Raw genomic sequence first — 23,490 nt, forward strand, 5'->3', positions numbered from 1 at the left:
AACTACAATCACTGGCCATCAACCAATCAGAAAGCGTATTATAATTGGAACACATGCTATCATTATCCAATATTTACCAAAGTGACCAGCATTCAACGATTAGCGTACCAACAAAGACATCAAAATTCACCACTTGTTTGATAAATAATCCCGCAAATAATGGCTAGGAATATTCTCTGTATTCTAGTGATCCTAGCGGGAGTATTTTTAGCAGCAAACGGAACGGGAGAATGGAGTAAAATCAGCAAGAAAGATGAGGATCTGCAGCCTGTTGTTACATACGCAATATCCGCATTGAACAGATTGAATCCAAGCAACAGTATGTACAAGCACAAAGTTACAGAAATCAAGAAGGCCAGACGTCAGGTAAACTTATGCTCCAATTGACTTATATAACTTAACCAATAGTTACTTCTTATTTAAAGCCATATTGTGTGATTTGCTCCACAGCAACGCCCTTTATTTATTGAATAATAAAGAAACACCTTGTAAACTTTTTGAAAAGCGAGATAATTATGCACATATCAAATGCAACCCCGGCCCCTGGGGACCCGGGGATGGTCCGGGACTTGACATCATGTGACCCGGGATTTGACTCAAAATGTATCCGGGGGAGCCGGTGTTGGCGGACTGGTATAAGACTTGACGTCGGCCAAAACCCCGGAAAGTGGGCGGGACTTTACCCGAGCCGGGCCGGGATTATGTCGTAACTTACCCGGGGTTTTCCAAACAGTAAAATGGGCCGTGGTTTGCTAGTAAGGATGTCCACATTGATGGGTCAGGGAATCCTGTCACTTGACCGTACTTGAACCGAGGATGTATATTAATAACCCACTGTGTCGCCACATTAATGTTACTGTTTCATATAAATCCATTCCAAAAACAAAATCTTGGCTGTTGTTTCCAAATTTTGCCATAGTAGTTCTTGTATCTGCTATTTAGCGGGGCTCTAAAGTTAACATGTTTAACCAGACCACACATACTGCAGTTACTGTCCGTTTTCCTATACACAATACACAGTGCTCTCACCATGCGCGTGACCTCTACAAATGATGTTTGTTGGAAGAATGGACACTTGCCTAGTTAACATCACTGTGTGAAAAATAACCAGCCAACAATTTAATTTATTCTCCAAACTTCTACATAAATATATTTCTCTAACATGACCTAAAATTACAGCTAGGTTAGATGTTCAGAAATGGTCGCACTTTTGTAAAATATGAGTGAGGGCAAAGCATAGCTAGCTCATAGCTAACAAAAAAAAAGTGTTAAAAGAATGAAGATTTGACCGAAAATATTGAGCTAAATTGGTAACGGACCGCTCCGTTCTGAAGGATGCAACAAAAAAACGGTACAAGCTACATTTAAATTATTCTATGAAATTCTAGAAAATATAGTTTTGTAACATGTCCTAAATTTTAGCTAATTTAGGTGTTTGGAGAGATTCGCACTTTTGTGTTTTAGGAAGGATATGTAAGCGACAAATAACACCAAAAATATGAAGAAATTATTTCCAAACAGTGTTAAGTCAACAATCATTATGTTGCTCATTTTCAAGAATGCTGGTTAACAAAAAGCAGGCCATTGTCTCATTTAGTGAACAAAGGTCCACATACCATTGTGTCCTTCCGTTTCCTTTATAATCGGTTACCCAACTGAAGCTATAATACCAGCTTTATTGCGATATCGCACATGCAAAAACAGACACATGTGCACAACCAGAGAAGATCCGATTTAATCAGTTGAGCTGTTTCAATGAGTGTTATCTTGGTTTAATAGCTTTTAATGGGGTTTAAGTCCTGCAAAGGTCGAGATGAATTCTACTGTAGACATGACTGCATCATGACTGGCTTCTTGACATGCACGTGCAAACGCGAGCCTGCTATACGCTTATTTATGCCAAATGTATTGTTTTAACCACCCGCCGAGAGTAAAGTTTTAAATTATTAGGCCTACACTCAAAAACAAAACTGACCGTGATAATAAAAGAATCCATGATACTTTTGTGACATCTGCGATCGACTGCTACATGGCCATAATACTAGATACCGTACTATAGGTAGTGTACATGTTCTTTAAAAACTCTCCAGCTGTATTTTTCTTCTTTAAAAAATAATTATAGGTGTATGATATAAAAATTGAATTCAATGTCTTGTGTTAATATATAGATATCAAAACTATGCTATATTTTCATGTTGGAGCGTTTAACAATATCATTAATCACAAATCGTTGAAAGGATGTTTTCAATATTACCCAAAATGACAACCTCGTGAAACAAAATATTAATAACTAGTGCGCCAAAAATTTGATAGATGGTCATTTGATTTTAAACAAGATACAAGGTAGGCCTATTTGGATGGGGTATGGGCCTTTATAGAATAGCCTCATTATCATTATTGAAGTTGCATTTTGGATTGACATAAGAAAAATCATATATAGGCCTATAATATTATGTGCTTAAAATGTTCATGCAAAGATCGAACATTCGCCACTCCCGTATAATCATGGACAGATGTAAATGCAGTGATCTGTTTCTTTCATATCTTTGATGTTTTAATCATATAGACCTACATGTAGGCCCTATCTCAATACGATAGACCCGCCATTCATGCCTCGTAATATATTTAAAACAAGCATGCATATTAAATATAGCACTTGATGGCACACAGGAATCCCTCTCTTGTCCCGTTTCCCTGCCACTGTATGAAAAAGCATGAAAAATACTCCAGGAAATGACTAAGTGGGAAAGTCGGATGACTGGGGTCCGACATTGATATAAGGTAAAATTCCTTTGACGGTGTGTTCGTCCGAAAAAGGGTCATTAGACGTAGACGTTAGTCCGAAAGTGGAAACAGTAGGCCTATCTGAGAATTACGCTGCTCTGCACTAGAGACAAGAATCTAGGTAGCCTAATTTCGTTATCGTTTTTAGATGTTCCGCAACAAGGTGAGTAACTGCCGTATTTGCAATGAAACACATATGTTGGCCTATATTTGAAGCGTTTGAATCCTCCCAGCATTTCCAGAGCTCGGCAGTCTATTTAGTGAAGACATACCTGAATACCGAATTTTGAGCCCGCGATATTAAAACCATATGTAGATCCAGACCTATATCCGATGCTCAGGGCGGGAACTTGGGCGAGGAATACCCGGGTTTGCATCGGTTTTCATCGGATATTCGCCCGGGGCCGGGAGTGGCTGAGAGTTTTGCCCGGTGGGTCCGGGACTGGCCAGGTGTTTACCGGGACTTGAACTTTTAAACCCAAAATCCACGGCCCACGACCGCCATCCCGGTCCCCAGGGCCGGGATGCATTTGATATGTGCATTACTCAATAGTGAGAATTGCGGCGAGAAAACTGTGATTGCATTTTTTGCCGGGGCTTAGCTATTCAACTGTGCATATCGCTATTCATCTTACATGTACGTCTTGTTTGTACATCCTAGCTGCATGAAGCTCCGCCAATAACCATGATAATAATACGTTCGGCAAGCTAATAATACACAAATTATAGGCGCTGCAATGAAATAGCCATTTTCTTTGTATTACCTCATTTGTTTGGCTCGAACCTTTTCAATTTGACCAAAACTTTCATTATTTTCAATAAGTCAATTATCTGAAAATTGAGATAGAAATAATCAAAATTGATACTCTCAAAATGTCTGATCATAATCAGCAGTTTTTTTAAGTTGTAGGGGTAGAGGATGTAGTTTGTAGTAAATAATGAAAATTTAAGGATTAACTCAGCATGTTTCTAGTGATTACAAAAATTGCAAATTTCTTTTCATTTTAATCAAAACAAATTCAAATCTTTTCTCAACTTGTTGCAAAATGTCTGTACTGATGATCTAAGCATACCTGTTTTGAGATGGTCTTTCATCAACAATATAGACATAGCCATGAAAGTTTTGACAATAGTGAAATTTTCCAAAATAATGAATAATGAAATCATGACCTCATATTTCACTGAAAAAAATGTGATGGGAAACTAATTAGTTCATTTCATTAGCCTAATGTTTGATTTGCTCCACAGCGACACCCTCAGTTTTTCTTCAATTTCTACTTTTTGCTTGCTCGAGAAGCCTAGCCTTGAATTTGCTCACCAATGTTCAGTGCCTCAAAAGCAAGATTTCTACAGGATCTCCTGTGTCTTAGAAATGATCCAGAAGCTTGGATGGAACAGCCTTCAAGTCCGGTGTTTGTACAAATGTAATATCTTCATCAAAATCCAGTATCAAAGTAGTCAACATCAGCCTGGCCCTTATGTTACAGTACCAGTGCATTTCATCCTCCATTCAGCATAACCATCCTCTGTGTTATCGCCAACCATAGATATATAGAACTACTCATTCTTTCCCAGGACAATCTGCATAATTTGGAACAATTTCCCAGAATCAACTGTGACGTGTGTGCGCCCTCCATCTGTGCTTTTAAGCCCATAGCACTGAGTTCAATCAGTGCTATGTTGCCACCGGCCAAGCCTGAAGACATTCTAAACCAATCAGCTTACTTTTTACTCCCACCTTCCTGATGTACATTACTCGAGAATTCTAGCTTCGAATTTGCACACGATAGTTACGTATTCGATGCTAGAGTGTGTTGGTATCGTTTTTCGGTCGGACAGCGGTGCAATTTTTTGCACCGGAGGTTATTTATTCTGTTAAAATGTTGAAATTTGGATGAAAGTTATTTCAATGAGTCAACTGTATCTTTTGAGCAAGATTTGCCTAAATATTTTGGACAGTCTAAAATTTTGCTGAAGTGTAATTTTAGCAACATTTTTGATGCAATCGCCTGTCGTGATCGGCTGTGTTTACTTCTGAACTTCCATTGCATTACACGGTGTCATGCTTCAGCGAATCCGACTAGATTTTGAATGCAATGGTCTCTAGCTTAGAATGTGAAGCTATCAGTGAGCAAATTCTTGGCTAGCTTTTTGAGCAAGATGTACAGCATCAAACCTTTGTTTTTCACACCACACCGACTGTGAGGTCACAGTAAAACACTTCCAGTAGAGCTCACCTAGCTGCTACAGGGAGTTACTCACTGAAGACTGAAGACCTAGTTGCAATTGTGGATAGAAAGTTTAAACTTTGCTCTAAATGCAGATATTGCAAGTAAAATTCACATAATTTATAGTCATTTATAAAAATGTAAAAACAAAAAATATTTTTGGTTTTCAAAATCCCATCCTAAAGGATGTGAGCCAACGTAATCAGTTATTGATATTTTGAAAAGGTTCATTAGGTTAGTAGAAACTCATACTGTAAATTTCATCTTGCCAAACCCAATTATGTTTTACTGACCAGAAGTTGAATTGAAAAAACATCACTCTGAAGATGGCCATCGCCCAAGATGACCGAAAAGTCAGGTCAGTAAAACATGATTGGTTTTGAGTTTGACAAGATGAAATTTTATAGTATTGAGTAATGAGTTATTGACATTGTTTTATACCAACATTTATTTTTCATTTAATTCAATCTTAAGTATTCAGAAATTCCCAAATAAAAGTATTCAAAAATTCCTAAAGTGTCAAAAAATTCCCTATATTTCCGGGAATTGCAACCCTACAATATACACATACATTGTACCATATGTGACCAGCTGGAACAAGTCGCCAGACATGTTTCTAATTTTGGAATTCTTAATTTCATGGTATTTGACTGTGGGACTAAAAGTGGACTCTCAAATCCTTGAAAGTGTTTATTACAAAGAGGTTTATTTAATCAATAAATAACAGTTGAACTGTGATATTCAATCCTGACTAAGGCTGGAAACTAATTGGCCTATTATTCAGAATAGCAATTTCGCAAAAATATCAAGGTATCATTTGCAAAATTATCCATTTCTTGAAAAGTATTGTTGCTATTTATATAATTTTGGTATCATTTTAAAGCTTATTGTCTAGTGCTTACATTTTTATTCAAATCACAAAATGTCAAAAATGAAACTTGTTCCTGGTTTTGTTGGAGCGGGTCACATGTACCAAATGTAAAATGTATTTTGATGTTAAAATTTTATACCATTCTACATATACATGTAAGTATAGAAAAGTTTTATGTGTGATTTAGCACCATCAATCAAATGCACCATGGAATTTATTGGATAGGCATGGTTCTACCAGGCATGTCCTCTAATTTAATAGCCTAAAAGCATGGGCAGACCATAATATTGTAGCTCTAGGGTAAAGCATGACCAGCCCAAATTTCAAGGCATATACAATGTAACTATAGCCACAGAATTTGCACAAACAAAATACATAGTATGCAGACATGTAACTGTGACACAATAAACACCCACACACACCATCACATGATTGGTCATGGGATACACAAGCAGTTATACTTTCAAGTTTCCAGTATCTTAACATTCTCATCTGTCAGGGCACAGTTCATTAAACCTGGTATGATGTTACATGTATTCATTGAATGACCTATAAATGGTTTGGGTACAAAAACTCATGTGTCACAGCTTGAGGTCAAATTTTAAGCTATGTTGGTTATATGTGGGTTATGAACAATGCCATTAGAAATGAGGCTATTTGAGCTCATGGTGATAAGTAACAAGTACCTTGGGCCTGGGATTGGGACCTTCCTGTAAAGCTTGGTTGAGTGCCAATTGTTTTGCTTTCTGTAAAATCACTGATGCTTGTCTTTGATTTGACAAACAACTTTTTAAAGGTGAATCAAATCGTAAAATATTGTATACAGGCAAAAGTCAAATCAATCTCCAGGAAGAAATATTTCCCTCATAATTTTAAGTAGACGGTAGACTGACACATGCAGTCAACCTCAAGATTTTAAAATCAATTTTAATAACATACGTTTGTGTGTAGAAAAATTTAAAGCCTGCAATTTGCTTGTCAGCACCCATTGTATCTTGTTACCATGGTTACAACAAACATCATTGCACTCTGTTGTTATTTTATTATCCAACAGTTAAAAATTTATATCAAATTGGATATCGATATAAATATAAGCTGTGAATGAGTTTTCTTCCCCAAAGGATAATGTAAAAGTACATACTGATAGTCAACATCGATACTGTCAGATACTCTACATGTAACCCTTAACTTAGGCAAAAAAGTAAATTATGGTTTGATTATCTCCACCTTGAAAATCTACAAATAAATATTATTTTCACTGTGCAAAAGAATACAATACACTAATGATACAGTAGGTATGAAAGCCTTTGAAAGGTGAATTCAAATATGCCATCAAGCCGCATCATTTTATTTATCAGATTAAAGCCCTTGAGTAAAGAGGGCCAAAACTGTAACCCGTTTTGTCATAGCACTTTCCGTAGCAAAGTTACATCTTGTCAAAGATTAACTTTCATTAAAAATATTCAGCCAACATTTAATGCATCAATTAAAAAACAATAACAGCATAGTCTCATGATAGTGCAGCTTTTCTATGTGGAACTGCTATCACAATCCCTCTAAAATTCCATGTGCGATTGTCTCATCACAAAAAAAATCATATATTTGGGTCAAGTGAAGTATAGACAACATATTTATGTAGGTTTCCTTGACAAATCTTTTCTTTTAAATTTCTATGTATTGTGTTTGGGCCTGGTTAAAGCCAATTTGGCTGACTAGCAAATGTGTTAACTAAGGTTTGCCTCTCATACCTATAAGAGTATATTTCAATTCACATCTATACAATGTATATTTAACAACTATATTTGTGCCTTGATACATGTTTTGGCTATGATCTGTTATACAAAAATCGACTGACCAAACATGCTCAGTGTCTTCCACAGAAAGGTTGAGGGTGAGCAAACATTTGTTTGTCTTATCTTTTAGGTACATTGTAGTTCATGGATATTGATGTATGAAGAACATTGTTGCAAGAAGTTGTGTATTTATGCTGCTAATTTTTCCGAAATTTGTTTCATTGCAGCTTGTGGCTGGATTTAACTACCAAATCATTGTGATGACTCAAGGCACATTGTGTCGCATTGGTGAAGAGACTGCAGAAGAGAATTGTGAGCTTGATCCCAATGGTGTGGTAAGTCACCAACATTTCTATTGGAAACTTGTTGGCTATGGAATGTGATTTAAAATTACATCAAAAACAAAGTTATATATGATTACAACACATATATTACAAATGGTTAATATATCCTCAGAATATTCCCTGGTGGGTACTAAAGTTTGGGTCGATCCTTCATGTAATTATTTTGTGTAATCTAATCCTAACGCTAACCCTAAGCCGAATCCTAATCATAACCCTAATCCTAACCCTAACCCTAATTCTAACCCTAACCTTGATTGATTGATTGATTTTATTCGATTAAAATTCAACATAAAATTACAGCAAAAAACAGAAGATACAATATAACTTAAATTACAAATACAATGTATCAAACAATGTTGAATTAAAATCTTGGATTACCCAAGAAAGCCTCCAAAAGGGGGCTTATTTCCATTGGGGTCCAATTATAAAAACATATATTATATAAGAAGAAAAGCACACTAAATTCAATTACAGAATCAAGAAATAATCTATATACATATTTAAAGAGAAATTGAAAAATAAGCATATATAAAAACACTTAAAAAATACCATGAAATTATGAATTGATTTCACTTAGGTAGGTCTTTATTGCACTTTTAAAACAATTCTGATTTTTGATGGATTTGATATGATTTGGGAGTGAATTCCAATCTTGGATAGAGGTAAAATAAAAAGTATTGCACGCTTGACTTTTGGCACGGGAAGAATAAAATTAAACTCACTGGAACGAGTGTTATAGCCATGTATATCAGAAAAGAGTTTGAAATTGTCTGAAAGATAAGAAACTGAGGTGCCATTAAAAAATTTAAAAACATGATTCATTTTAAGTTGACCCTAACCCTAATTTCGTGTAAAATTGCATGAAGGAATAACCCAAGTTTGGTTTTGGTAGGGGTGTACCACTGAGATTTAAAAAGTGGACCCATCAATATATACATACATCGTCGGGTGTATTACATAGTGACGGATGTTAAACTTCGCCAGAAAAAAAGTTTTTGAGTTAGACGCGATCAAAGAGTACGCCGATTTGTGATCAACCATAGCAGAACACTATCAAGTAAAATCCTCCAAAAGTTGCTGTATTTAAAAAAACTAGTATCTAAAGTATCTTGAAACATCTATCACATGAAGAATTATTCGCTATTAAATCAGTAAAATGATTACAAAGTTATACGTCAGTATGTAAAAACGTGAAAACGTTGCACCCTAACATCCGTCACACATCCGTCACTATGTCTTGCGCCAATATCGCGCACGCTAATCTGGTCTCTTGTGTTGATCTATGGACATCTGTCACACATCCGTCACTATGTCTTGCGCATAAAAGTCGGATCAAGGAAGGACTTCAAGCATCCGTCGGTTCTTTACGCTTATTATTAAACGCTTTTTTTTTTTTTTTTCCGACTCGTCACGAGTGCCCACAACATACATGGCATATTGTATTTGAGTATTTACTCCTGATCTTACTAGTACTCACTCTCATGATATAGCTAATCACACAAGCTGTAACTTCTTTTTACAAAACGCCAATGATTGTATTCAGTTTTTACCAATTTACACTGTATTATCTGTAAATTTGGAGCCGCCTCTAAACGCTTCTGAACATATTTTGATCATCTTTCAATAACCTACTCATTAAAAAGGATCATATTTTCATTTTTTATTACTTAATCATCCCTTTTATATTGTAAAGCTTTGAAATAATGTCTCTAAATAATTGTCGAATCAACTCGAACCATTAAAAATTTATTAAAAGTGATATTTTACTAAAATAATGATCCATTGAATATCTACTCTACGTAAACGTTTTTGGTTTATACCCAGTTATCAACATCCGTCAAGAAATCATGTAGGTTTCAATGAACAATATTGAATTACGAACAAACAAAATGAAAAATAATGTTTTTACAGATACGCCATACAATTTAGTTGTTTTTCCGAGTAAACAGCGTTTTACATAGTGACGGATGTTTAGATACGCCACTATGTAAAACGTCGGGTAACGTAATATATCAACATCCGTCATTTGCATAATTAATTAACTAATTAATTTAACTTGAGCTTCAAATCTTGGTAATATTATACTACTCACTATTTAAAATACATTGGCCAATTTTCATAAAAATTACAAAAATCAACATACGTCACTATGTAATACACCCGACGACATGTACCAATTTTTCAAAACATTTGGACCCATCAATATACCAAAAGTCAAAAATTTTGGCCATAATTGTCTTAGTTTTTACATACCCACCCCCCTAAAATTTTGGCAAAATAAAAAAAATTGGTTTTATGCAAATTCTCCCCCCCCAAAAAAAAAAAATTTTGGCGAAATTTCAAAAAATTTGGCTATTTTCCAGGGAAAAAATGAATTTTGAATTTCCTGAAACTAACATCATGATAATGTAAACTTTGACCTATACAGACGCAGAAGTGTAATTTGGTAGTGTATGTAAGACCATGGGAGGACTCCATGGTCCTCCAGGAGGAACAGGTCAGATGTAAACCAGCCAAAGTAGGTGGGGGAAAAGACAAAGCCAAGGACAAGAAGAAGAAAAACAAGAAGAATAAGAATAAGAAGGGAAAGAACAAAAACGGAAGAAATGGTGACAAGAAGAACAAAAAGGATAAGAAAGGTAGATCGAGAAGAGATCTTGTAGAGGTGCCGCTGCAACGAATGCCGAAGTACAAGGTAAGCATTTTTAACTGTAGGCTGCCAACTATCAAGGTAGTGTAATTTAATTCATATGTAACACAGTGTTAAAATCATATTTTTGAGGTTGCTTGAGGTACAAAAATGTAATCATCAAATGAGAAATGTTGGTTTCTCAGCATTTCTGGACTGCAATCCATTTAGCTCGACAGGTTTAAAAGGCACTAGACTCAAGTGCATGAATGTTTGACGGTATTAGTTCTTGCCCCGGCAGTGTCTATTTCTGTGCTTGTGTAAATATTAAGCTAGCTTGAAATTCCCCCGGGCAAGGAATGTACTGCTTATTGTCCTGGTCTAGCTGTACAAAACTTAGGGAGCTGATCCTGGCTGCGATGGTTGATATATGTAGGCTGACTAGGGTCCGTGCCTGAGTAATAGATAAATGTGCTTGCTTTGTTCACAAACATATTGCAAGCTAATCAGACAATACAAACTGATTCATATTGTATCCATTCTTTGGTATTTGCATTTTTATTTACAGAAAGGAATTACTCCAATATTCCCATACTATGATGAGTTTGAAGAATGGAGAGTACAGTACAATAGGACTTACAAACAGCACAGTGATGGTAAGGATCCCTGCTTTCTATTTCTGTCAAGTTACTATGCTATCTAAAAAGCCATATTCAATCATTCACTCTGTGGCGTAGTGTTGGTCATCATAGGGGGGGGGCACCGACCATGATGGGGGCACCGGGTCTGATGGGGGGGGCACAAGCCACTTTTCGGCTATTTTCCTATGGGATTTTGAACTTTTGCAATCGATTGGGGGCACATGCTCCCCATACCCCCTATGATGCTACACCACTGCACTCACTCAGGTACCATCCTCATTATGGGAGGTGGGTTGTAGCCAGCATTGTGATTTGCATCTGTCCTGTGTGGATTGGGTTGCAGTATGCTTGAGTATGTGGTCATTCCCGTCCAGGATCTGATGTTTGTGGACGTCCTCTGCCTTGGGAAGTCATATACATGAGTGTTTAATTTGCAATGTATCACAGGAATAATTTTGGTTCAGTGATTCGTAAAATAATTTCTCTTGTTTTAGCACTAGGAATGGTGTTATGTAATCTCTGTGGCTAAGATGTTAGCCAGAGACCAGTCCATCCATCTTATTGATGGGCAATCTCAAAGGTAGACAAGTGAAAAAATCCTCAACTCGTCTTCTAATTTGTGTTGACATATCAACAAGTTAACCGTTCATGGAAGTACAATGAAGGCCTCTCACAACCAAGTAGAAAACCGCTTCAATAGTGCGATCTTGGCTCATTGCACTATGCAGAGGCTCCTCTAAACCCCTGTCAAAACCCCATGTACATGTGATACATGCAAATTTCTGATTTTCCATAACGTGTGAGTCTGGATATGGATCTGGAATGATACTGGTCAATGCTCTAAGCGGAGTCAAACGATCAGGGTTGTTATGTGCAGATGATGTTGATTTAGTCAAATGTCTGGAGATGATTGAGTACTTGTCTTGAATGTACTTGGTTCGGTTATTGTGGTACTTATGTGGTAGGGTAGATTGTTCCAGTTGGAAATTGTTTGATTGTAACAAGAGTAATTAGACCACTACAAAAATTGCATATTAATGAGTGACGACATGCATAAGTTAGTATGTACAATAGTGGTTTTTCACATATAATTTGTGTCGTTCATGTACGGTATCATATAATCAAGAGCTTTCCTGGTAGATAATTGGTGGATGTTACAATCTAAGTGCGGATAGGTTTGCGCCAAGTTCGGCTGCAACCAGCCTAGTTGATGCGATCTGATTGTGATGATCCACCATAGCAGCGAAATTACAGCGCTTTGATCCCTCTTAGATCCGGAAAAAGGCGCTATATAAAACACCGAAATTTATTTATTTATTTATTTATTACGTCAAATCATATTACGTGTGATCAATCATGTGATATTGGACATTATCATATTGGATATTAGTTTTTGGATCCGGGCTAACATGCATGAGTGAACTTGAACAGGCCTACGTGCCCACAACCATAATACTAATTGATCCTCACTATACTGTATACAATTTATTTAAACTGACTTATTGAATTCCCTGTAATATATTTATCACACTAACCTGCATCACTTTTGTCTGCTAGCCGTATCAAGTTATTCCGTTTCGATACCGCTTCTATCACTGATTTGACCATATCGTTTCCCTCCTAAAATTCCCCTTCTTAGAGAGCACCAACTGTCGACTGCAGTTTGGTCACAACACCCTGATTAAACTCGAATTGAGCCTGGTTTCCTTTACTTTTCCTTGTAATCAAAACTCAGCCGACTTCTTATACTTTTTAAACTCTGAGGATGTTGCCGTGTATTTCTTCTCACTGTCCCTTTTTATGCTGTTGATAGCACCTTCAAAATAAGATTTCAAACCTCCTATGGCCTCCTTAATCGTTGATCTAATCACTTCCCTAGTAATTGGTCCAGAAACTGGTCTATTTTCCTGCTCGGCCTGCTGTAACACAAACTGCTCTTTGCCTGGCCCGCTTGTTCTTCCAACTAAAGTGGCTTCCAGCAAATAGGTTAAAGGGTCAAATAAAATTTGATAGCTTTTGATGTATGCAAGTCAATCCAGGTCAATGAGAGCACCTTTTAAATCATATTATGTGTGATCGATCATGACACATGATCAATATTATTGGACAGTTGTTGGATCCGGGCTAAGACCCTGTCTGTAGCTAAATGACATGACAACAAGAAGGACTGTAAATAAATTTGATAAATCAGATGATTTGTGCTCAGAACAAACCCAAACATATTTGGTTAAACATTGCATAAGTTTTAAGAGACTGAAAGATTTATTCAGTCACTCAGAGTACTTTTCTAGATCGACACATACTCATGAATAAAATGAAAAATGGCTGTTATCATGAGCAAACATTTCAAACATATTTGTGACTTCAGTTACTTAAATGACCAGTAGAAAGACAATTGGCACTTACAATTAAATCTAAGATCATTATTTCCTTTCTTTAAAATGAAATTCTAGATATAATCAACTGGAGGTTGATGGTTCATTGCCAACAGTAAACAAGCCGTTTGTAATATCCAAAGTATTCAAGACAGGCAAGTTGAGTTTGTCTAAAAAACTAATAAAATGTCTTATTGTATTTGTGTTCTTAAACCAGAATACAACTTGCGATATGAAATCTTTGAAGACAACATGGAACAGGTGAAGCTACTGAACAGATATGAAAAAGGAACGGCCAAATATGGAGCTACAAAGTTTGCAGATTTGACAAGTAAGTGCGATAGAATTCCATCTACAAGCATATGCCTCTAAACTATATTACTAATACAGGCGGTTGGGTGAACATGTAATATTATAAGACAAACTGATTGTAATGTTTTGTGGCAGGTGACTGCCTTTCATCTCTTTATCAATAAAACCCTTGCATATATACTTGTAGATGGATTTCTATGGTATTTGTGCAAGTTAGCAACAGCATTGCCAGCACTTTGTGTTGTGCATAAATGAAAATTGCCCCTTCAAACTTCATCTTTTAATGTACAAGAAAATGATTTCACACAAGTACACTTACAAAGTATTCCTTTTGAGAGCACATAATTTACAAGAAAAAGTAGGTGAATGGATGTGATACCTTTTAAATCAGATTGTAGCTGATCATAATGTATGCAAGTTGATTAGGCTCAACATCTTTTTTGGTCCTATAGCACTATCGGTGCTCGAAGAGGTAGTACCTATGGCACTTTTTATCGTACCCTGAACATTTGTACAGTGCATTAGTTTTTTATTTAAAACAGGGAGTGATGGTAAGAGTCATCGGTACCTAACCGGGCACCGATAGTTCTATAAGACCAAATTTGATGTGGTGCCTTATGCCAGTTATTTCTAAAACAAGCTTCACTTTGAGAACCATCTTAGAATTATTTGAACTGAATGCTCAATATGTTCCTAAATTTTATTCAAGATCTCATATTCCTTAATTCTTTTTCAGAGGAAGAGTTCAGAAAATTCTACACCGGTCTGAAGGAACCAGTAGAAGACTGTAAACTAAATGCTCAATACATTCCTGAATTTTCTTCGTAATTTATATTCCTTATTAACTCTCATATTCCTTATTTCTTTTTCAGAGGAAGAGTTCAGAAAATTCTACACCGGTCTGAAGGAGCCAGTAGAAGACCACAAACTGAAACCAGCAAAGATTCCAAAAGGCAAAGCCCCAGATGCATGTGATTGGCGTACTAAAGGAGCCGTTAGCGAGGTGAAGAACCAGGGCATGTGTGGATCTTGTTGGGCTTACTCTACCACAGGAAACATTGAAGGACAGTGGAAAATTCAGAAAGGACCTCTCATATCATTGTCAGAACAAGGTATGGATGGAGCACAAATATGGATTTATAGCATAAAAATGATAAATTGGAGGCGGGACCTCGCGTATTATGTGTATAATTCAAGACCCGCTTTTCCTGCGCTCTCTGGCATTTTTGATGAGGAACTGCTTTTACAGCATCAACTAAATCAACTCTTGCACTGACCAACACATTTCCATGTTTACACTGTACATACACTAAAATTGCCAAAGAGAGTGACAGAATGCTAATAAATAGTATAATCTTCTTTTCTCATTTTCACAAAACTCTCAAAGATTTTAAGTTTGCTCCAATGCCTCAATTTTGTAGAAATGTTAGATTCTTTCAGTTTGATTACCATTACCCACTTTTAGAAACTTAATTCCTTGCTTCGGACAGGTAATGAGCAGTAAAGTTAGTTCAATCAGTAGACAGTTAGATTACCTTACCAAGGTTATACTCTGATTCATTGTTATGTGGCAATACAAGTTTGAGCCCCGGTGTACTCTTTCTCAGTGTACAACACCATCCTTGTATCAAACAATAATATAATGTTTTCCCATATAATTCATGTTTTAATGCTTATATGTTTTATCAATCTAGAGCTTGTAGACTGCGATAAGATTGATGATGGTTGCAATGGAGGACTCCCGACACAAGCATATCAAGAAATCATGAGACTGGGTAAGAGATTAATATCAACCATTTCAATCATTATACCCTAATTGAAAGACTATAAAAGGTACCCTTGATCACATTGTATTATATCGGATACCCTCCTGCCTTACTGAAGATTTTAAGATATAACATCGGAAGGTGGTTACAATCTGCAATCCGATTTTGTGGTGTGCGCTTACTCTGAATGCCTTAATTGGCTTCATTTAGAAACTTTGTCAAGAGATAGGGGTTATTGTTTTGTCATGGGCAGGTCAAATATTGAGTAGTGGATGCTGCTGTATTACCAAAGCAAAATAAAATATACAATGTCAGTTTGGTTGTTGTGAAAACCTGACTTTTGCATGTTGCATCATTCATAGCTGGTGGAATATATTTTTGTGTATAACAAACAACATGATCAAGAGAGCCATGGCAAAATCACAACCAGTCGAGCATCAATAGCTAATAGAAACCAGCCTGAGCCAAGCCCTGGCACGCTGAATGTTTGCACTACAAGATGCAAGATCAGAGGAAACTGGGCTAGTTCTAGATGACATGATGTACCAATGACAACTGAAATTATGTATACAATGATATGAAGATATATTATACAATTAGAAAATAAATATCTTTTACTGTACCTCCCTGTATGATTATGCAGATGAAACTGAATCAAAATATCCCATGTTTTATTCATAGGTGGACTTGAGTCGGAGGCAGATTATCCATACAAGGGCTATGGTGAGAAGTGTGAATTTGTCAAGAGCAAGGTTAAAGTCAACATTACCGGTGCTGTTAACATCAGCCAGGATGAAGCAGGTAGGATTTCAGCAAATTTGTCAGTTGAGATGCCAAACGTGATATATGCAATGAGTTATTCCACTTGAAATCCACACACCTCCTGTGGAAGATTTTGGAAATATCTTCTACATGGGGAGTATAAATTTCAAATGGAATTAACACATTTACCAACTCTATTTGACACTCGCCCTCCCACTGTGGAAAATTCAGCTTGAATCTTTCTCGAAAGGTGTATGAAATTCAAATGGAGCTGCATTCCATTTGAAATTCATACTCCCTGTGGAAGATATTTCCAGAATCTTCCACAGGTGGTATGGATTTTAAAAAGAATAGCCCAATTGTTGCCTTGTGTTATCTTTTTTAACCACTTTATATTTTAGTATTGTTTTTTTAATGATCACAAGCTTTCAATACCATCTCAATATTATTTCAATACCAACTTTCAATACTTGTACTAATTAGTTCCCAATTATATAGCAATTATGTCTCATTGCATGGAAATAACAATATTAATACAATTTCTAAAAGTTTAAACCGACTTTCAGCACAATAAATTCAACTAACTTTGAATTTTCAATGTGTGACAAGTCCTATGATGTTGTGATGGACTTGCCCTTTTGTTGACCATTGGCTACATTTGGTCAAATGAGAGCGTTGTATAAGGTTGGCAATTTCTTATACCTTAAAACAACAATGCATCTGGGTTTCAGCATTAGCTTTAGAAAACTAGCATTATGATTCATACTTTTTTGATCATAAAGTCACTTTTCAAAATGAAAAACATATCAGATCTTGTCGCAAATGTTTTAGAAATTCAACCTTATTTTTTGAAGCCATATTTTATTTTATGTTATTCACATTGCTTTCACCTGTTTTGTGTTTCAGAGATAGCAAGTTGGCTGGCTGCAAATGGTCCGATATCAATTGGCATCAACGCAAATGCTATGCAATTCTACTTTGGTGGTATATCCTATCCATTTAAATTCCTATGTGAACCTGACAGTCTAGACCATGGTGTCCTTATTGTAGGCTATGGTGTAGGTAAGTGACATTGCTATTAGGCAATAGAACCAAATTAGTTTGATCTTTCGATTGACCATCAATGCTTGGTCGATCTTTATTATTTATGAAATTTGATTTACTATTGTTAATTGTGATAACATTGCCTGTAGTGATATTGACCAATATTAGCATTAATTCTGATTAATTAGCTGGTAGTTCATTAATAACAATCATCGATGCAGGTCAATCCAAAGATCAAACAAATTTGTGTATGGTGACTTATTATAAAGGTTTTCAGGGTGAGTTGTCAGGATGACACCATTGTCCGCCATCTTGAGGGTTTATCACCATAATTACCTTCAAGTATAAATGAAACTCACAGATAATACATGTATTGGCACCCAACACGATAAAGAGGAATGGAGCGGTGTTGATTTATCCGCAAGATGGCCAAAGGCTGATGACCTCTGTAGCTGTTACTTGTAGAAGTAGGCAATTTAATTTCACGTATATTGCACCTTTTTAAGGCAGGATGGTCCAATTTTATCATTCCAGCTACTCCTCATTGGTGGAGTTTTATGATGCTATGCTATTCTTTATTTAAGTGAGGAAATGTGCATTTGAAAGCCCTTTGCCTGGTTGGAGAATTAGTGGGTAACTCAACTAGACCCTATAAAAAAAAAAAGTATTTGATGAGTATTTGATTTGTATTTATTGCAGATTTAAGTGTATGCAAGTTGCAGCTTGAAAATGTATAATAATTATGTTAATTTTAGATTGATTTAACACAGACTTGCATTCCACAGCAGCTACAAGTCCCATCTTGAGTATATGTTGGAGGGTATGATAATAAACCATGATAAGACTTGAATGCTTTCTGAGTAAGAATATGGTAGCATATGGATGCCAGTAATCTGACTCCATATGCAAAATATATGAATTATATGATTGATGAAGAACACATGAAGAGCTGCTTATGTATAATTTTTTTTTTAACAAATTACTTAAATCATGACATATGTTATTTTATGTTGAGTTTAATACTAGTTCATTTCTTGTATAATTCCAGAGGGTGACAAACCATACTGGATCATCAAGAATAGCTGGGGACCAAGCTGGGGTGAAAAGGTAAGTGTCACAGTATTGTATTTTGATAGCTGGGGACCAAGTTGGGGTGACAAGGTAAGTGTCACAGTATTGTATTTTGATCGCTTAAATCCAGGAATGGTCATGTCCAGTTTTAGAATTGTTAGATTTGGTCCACTATTTTAACATGAACTTGGACATGGCCATTGCCAGTTAAATGTTTGAAAATTACAGCAAGGAACATTGGAGAATTATTGCTTTGGCTATAATATTTGATTTTTAAACTCAAAACATTAATTTTAGACATATGCAGTTTTGGTTTTAAGCTGTGGATTTGTACACTATTGATTACAGCCAGTGCAGTTGATAGTTTCTGTGGAGGCCAAGTGCTCCATTATATCACTCATCTTTCTCTATCCTTTGGTTGTACATAATTCTCATACTACATCACATACTACTCGCATACTGCATCAGCATTATTGACGAAAAACTCAACTCAAGCATGAAGGTTACCACACAGATGTGGCTCAAGTATGACCCACAGTTTCTTATGATTGGATGGAACAAGTTGACTTTAGTCACAGAATTATCAAATTGTCAACCAGAAATGAACCAAATTGCCGTGCTGAATAATGATTTATCAGATATGACACAATCAGATCCAACAAAGCCAAAGGTGATATTGCAAAAATAGGGAGCAAAAGGCAATAGAATGCATAAGAAAAGTGGCATTTTAAATGCTCATACCTTTGCAACCAAGTATACCATGGATCAAGTGTTTTAGCTGTATCTTGGTTATTGTGCAAGTTAATGCTGTGCATGCTAGCTAGCTAAAGGCTTCAATATATAAAGTCTAAGTTTTAAGAAATTTTTGCACAAAGTACAAAGAGCTATCTTAAGAACCACCAAACCAATACTAGACTTGTTTGTACTAATTTTAATGCATTTTTCATGCTGATACAAAATATGGTCATGAAAATGTACAATTCTGACATTTTGGTCGGCTGTCGGCACACTCATACTAGAGAAGGTTAATGATGATGATTTACGACTCATTTCTCAGAATTGTCTTCTTTGATCTGGTTTTATCAAATCATGTCACATAAATAAAAAGGACAGTTTAATATAGTTTGAAAACCATCAGTTCTGTTGGTTTAATGAACCTTTTGGGTTATTATATTACTATATATCATTATTAGGCCTATATGAAATGTGAATTATTTGGGGTTGACACAACATACAATGTCTAATTTTGATTGTGAAGTGCTTGGGTCTTTGAGCATTTCAGAAATATTCAATCATTTTGTACAGTTGTTTGTTGTTAAGGTAAATATTCCCACTGATATTCACACACATATTATTTTCAATATTCTGTTTTTGTAGGGTTACTACTTGGTATACCGTGGAGCAGGAGTGTGTGGCCTTAACAAGATGTGCACATCATCAGTAGTCTCCTAGTAGACTTCACATGTACCACTACTGCCACTATCATTGATGAAACTGCCATGGGATTACTATATTGAGCAGGTTGAAGGTGTAATATCAATATTTAGATTCAAACTTTTTTTCTGGGTGGGCTCGTGAGAAGTTGGCCCATCAATGGGCAAGTGACTGTATTCACAAACACACTGGCCACTTTTATAATGTAAAACAACCTAATTGGTGACTTGTCCAATCTGGTATCTTCTGGGATATGAAGCTAGTTTGCAAGACAAGAGAAAGCATCTACCTCATATCACTATGGAGCTACATTAGAATTGGACATTAACCTGAATCCTACAGGGTATGAAGTTGTGGTAGCAAGTGAGCTGCAGTAAGAATTTCAAATGAATCAAGACAAGGTGATGAGCACCACAGTGTTGTAGGTCTCGAGGCTGACCTTGGGACATGCTGGTCTGGGTCTCAGACCAGCCGGTCTTGGTTTCGGACCAGCCGGTCTCGGACTGCCTGGTCTCGGTCTTGGTCACGGACATGCCAGTCTCGACTACAACAATGATGTGCATGCACATTCCCATGACAATGGACAGCTCACTTACACCGTGTTCATTCATTAGAAATTCTTACCATTATGAGGCCATGGGAACAGATGACTGATTTCATTTTAAGATATCTGAGATGTATTCTACACATGCTAGTACAGATATTGAGCCCTTCTAGTGAACCCATGTGATTTGATCTTTCATTTTTTATAATATGGTACACATCTTAGATAAAGAATTAGTGGATAAATCATTTAAGAAAACTATAAATTGAAAAGTCTTTGATTGATTTCATTGTATTTGTAAGTACACAATCACCTGTCATTGCTATATACAACTTATTTCATTATTATACCAGAAATGTTTAAGAGATCTATTAGTGTTACAAAGCCTAGTAACAGGTAATTTGGGACCAAAATGTGCATGTTACTATTTCCATATCTATGTAAAAAATGACTTTGAAAACTTAAATAAGTAAAGATTAAATAGTTGTACTAGAAATGTAATAAACAGTATATCATTAAGTAATTATAATACAGTAAAAACAATAGACATTAATGATATGGTCAAATTACCAGATAGTGTGTGTAGTTTTCATTAAAAGTTGTCAATGTTAGGGTTCTTTCATATTTCGTACAGTTGAGTTTTATAACCGAACAAAAAGTGATTTTTATGACAATCTGTATGTGTCCTAGATTAGAGTATACACTACTTTGTTACTGCCCATTTCAAATGCATTCCCATGAATGTTTGAATGTATACCTCTTTTTAAATGAAGCACAAAAAGCAGAAAGGCATTGATAGAGATTCAAAATGAGAAAATATGCAATATGAAGGTAAATGTTAATAAATATTTTTTATTGTAATAAATCTGTACATAATTTTTATACTATGTGTAATAAATGTATAATATTAAGTCTAATGATAAATGATGTTTAAAGTTGCAATCATGGGATTTGTAGGTAGCATTAATTAATACATATCTTAAGGTTTACATTTTGGAGTGGTGCTGTTCTTTATGGCCCTTTCATTGGGACTATAAGATAAATAGCTTCAAAAACAAAATTAAAGGTCATTGATTTCAAAATAAGTGCACTCACAACTGAGCACAAGACAAATTCAGTAGATGCAATACCATAAAACCTTGTCTACAAGCATATAGAGTGCTTCTGATGAAAGCTTAATTAATCCAGGCACCATTATGGAATTTGAGCAAATAGATAACAGATCCAAGCATATACAAACAAGTATTATCGTAAGATCAATCTATTGTATTGGCATATTTACGCATGTATCATATTAATTTAGCTTTCATCAAAAACACTATGCTTGTATACGAGGTTTTACGGTATATTCAGTATGACAAGTGTTAATCAATTTAGACAAATGTAGACAGCTGTAGAATGTTCAAATCAAGGTAGACCAATTAATTTTATAATGCATTTTGACAAGGTGCTTTATAAATCTTAGTAAATTAAAATATGTTAAGTTAATTTGTTGTTTTTGTTTAAGATTACTAACCTTATTTGTCCATGTATTTTCCAATTGTTTTGCAGTAAAAAAAATTCAACATTAGATACTGCACTCATAATAATAGTTGCTTTTCCTGTGTTTTGTTGAGTAAATGTTATCTAATATCTTTCAGTTTTACATTATAAAATGGAGTGGCAATTTTTCTAAATAGTCTTCCAAACAAAAATTTTAATTCAGGAATTTTCTTTCCCAGAATGTCTTGATGGATAGTAAATTACTAAGTTTTGATGTACATATTCATAATGGATAAAATTCTGAATCATATATTCCAACGGGTAAAACAATCATTATTTTAATTTTTATTTTAGATTCAAATTTTAAGGAATGGAAGAAAGTAAGAAAGTCCAACATAATGCCACATGGCTTGTGTATTTTAATATATTTAAAATTTCATTCATTGACTTTAGTGACACATATTCATTTTACATACAAGATACTGTTGCAAAACAATTTTTATCAAAATCTTTAAAGTACAGCATCGTGTGACAGTGTTTAAGGCATTCATATTATGTTTCCAAGTGGTTATTATAATAGTTTTTACAGTCAAATAAAATATAGAAGAAAGTTCACGGTTTATATGTTGTAACTTCTGTCTTTATTATTTCGGGCTTACATCATTTATTTCCGGCAGGTATGTCCGGAGTTTTACTCTGGTATATCTGCCTATGCATGTCATGTTACCATCTGTAAATTCATGTTTAATTATTATATTTCGCTGGCGATCTTTTCCTTTAGAACCACCCTCGCTATATAGAGACTAAATTCATCAAGGTTTACTTTTGCATCAAGGTTAAACAGTTGCCAAACACTTTGAAGTCAAGGTTTAATGTATTGTAAGGAGAGCAGGGCTTCGATAAATGAGGGAAATTATGGGGTAAAAAACAAGGTTAAAACAACTTTTTGAAAACAAGTGAAAACAGCTATTCTGCAAAGAAGTTTTTGTCTCATAAAATTTTTTTAAATAATCAGAAAAGCAAAAAACATACCTTTATAAAATCAGCATCACTTCCGTCACATAAAAAGATGATCAGATGTGTGGAAAGTGGCAAAGAATTTGTGAAATGGTGGATTTTTAAAAAGAAAATTACATTGACTTGTGTTTTTCGAAGAAATTCGCCATCTTGAATAAATGCAAAATTGCGTCATGCAATAAACAACTGTCAAACGCACTTGAAAGTGCTTGATACGCGAGCGTAAATCACCGTCAAAATGAGCTTGTTCGAAGAAATAAAAGGTATGTTTGTAACTTTGTATTGTTAAAAACATGTTTAACCTTGATGCGAAAATGTGGTAAATTCGTAATTTAAACCTTATATAGCTCGGGTGGTCTAAAAGAAAAGATCGCCAATTCTTTCCCAGCTAAA

At 35.4% G+C, this 23,490-nt stretch overlaps 1 protein-coding gene across 1 annotated transcript; it reads left to right on the forward strand.

Moving 5' to 3' along the window:
• The first annotated feature begins 30 nt into the window (after positions 1-30).
• On the forward strand, positions 31-20,126 carry LOC140153143 (cathepsin L-like). The gene is made up of 11 exons (XM_072175789.1): positions 31-366; positions 7,904-8,011; positions 10,449-10,715; positions 11,218-11,305; positions 13,883-13,996; positions 14,850-15,089; positions 15,672-15,752; positions 16,425-16,544; positions 17,412-17,567; positions 18,598-18,656; positions 19,998-20,126. The coding sequence occupies exons 1-11, from the start codon at positions 160-162 to the stop codon at positions 20,070-20,072; spliced, it is 1,515 nt and encodes a 504-aa protein (XP_072031890.1). The 5' UTR covers positions 31-159; the 3' UTR covers positions 20,073-20,126.
• The last annotated feature ends 3,364 nt before the right edge of the window (positions 20,127-23,490 follow it).

The sequence above is a fragment of the Amphiura filiformis genome, chromosome 5 (assembly GCF_039555335.1).
Source record: "Amphiura filiformis chromosome 5, Afil_fr2py, whole genome shotgun sequence".
Classification (NCBI taxonomy): Eukaryota; Metazoa; Echinodermata; class Ophiuroidea; order Amphilepidida; family Amphiuridae; genus Amphiura; species Amphiura filiformis.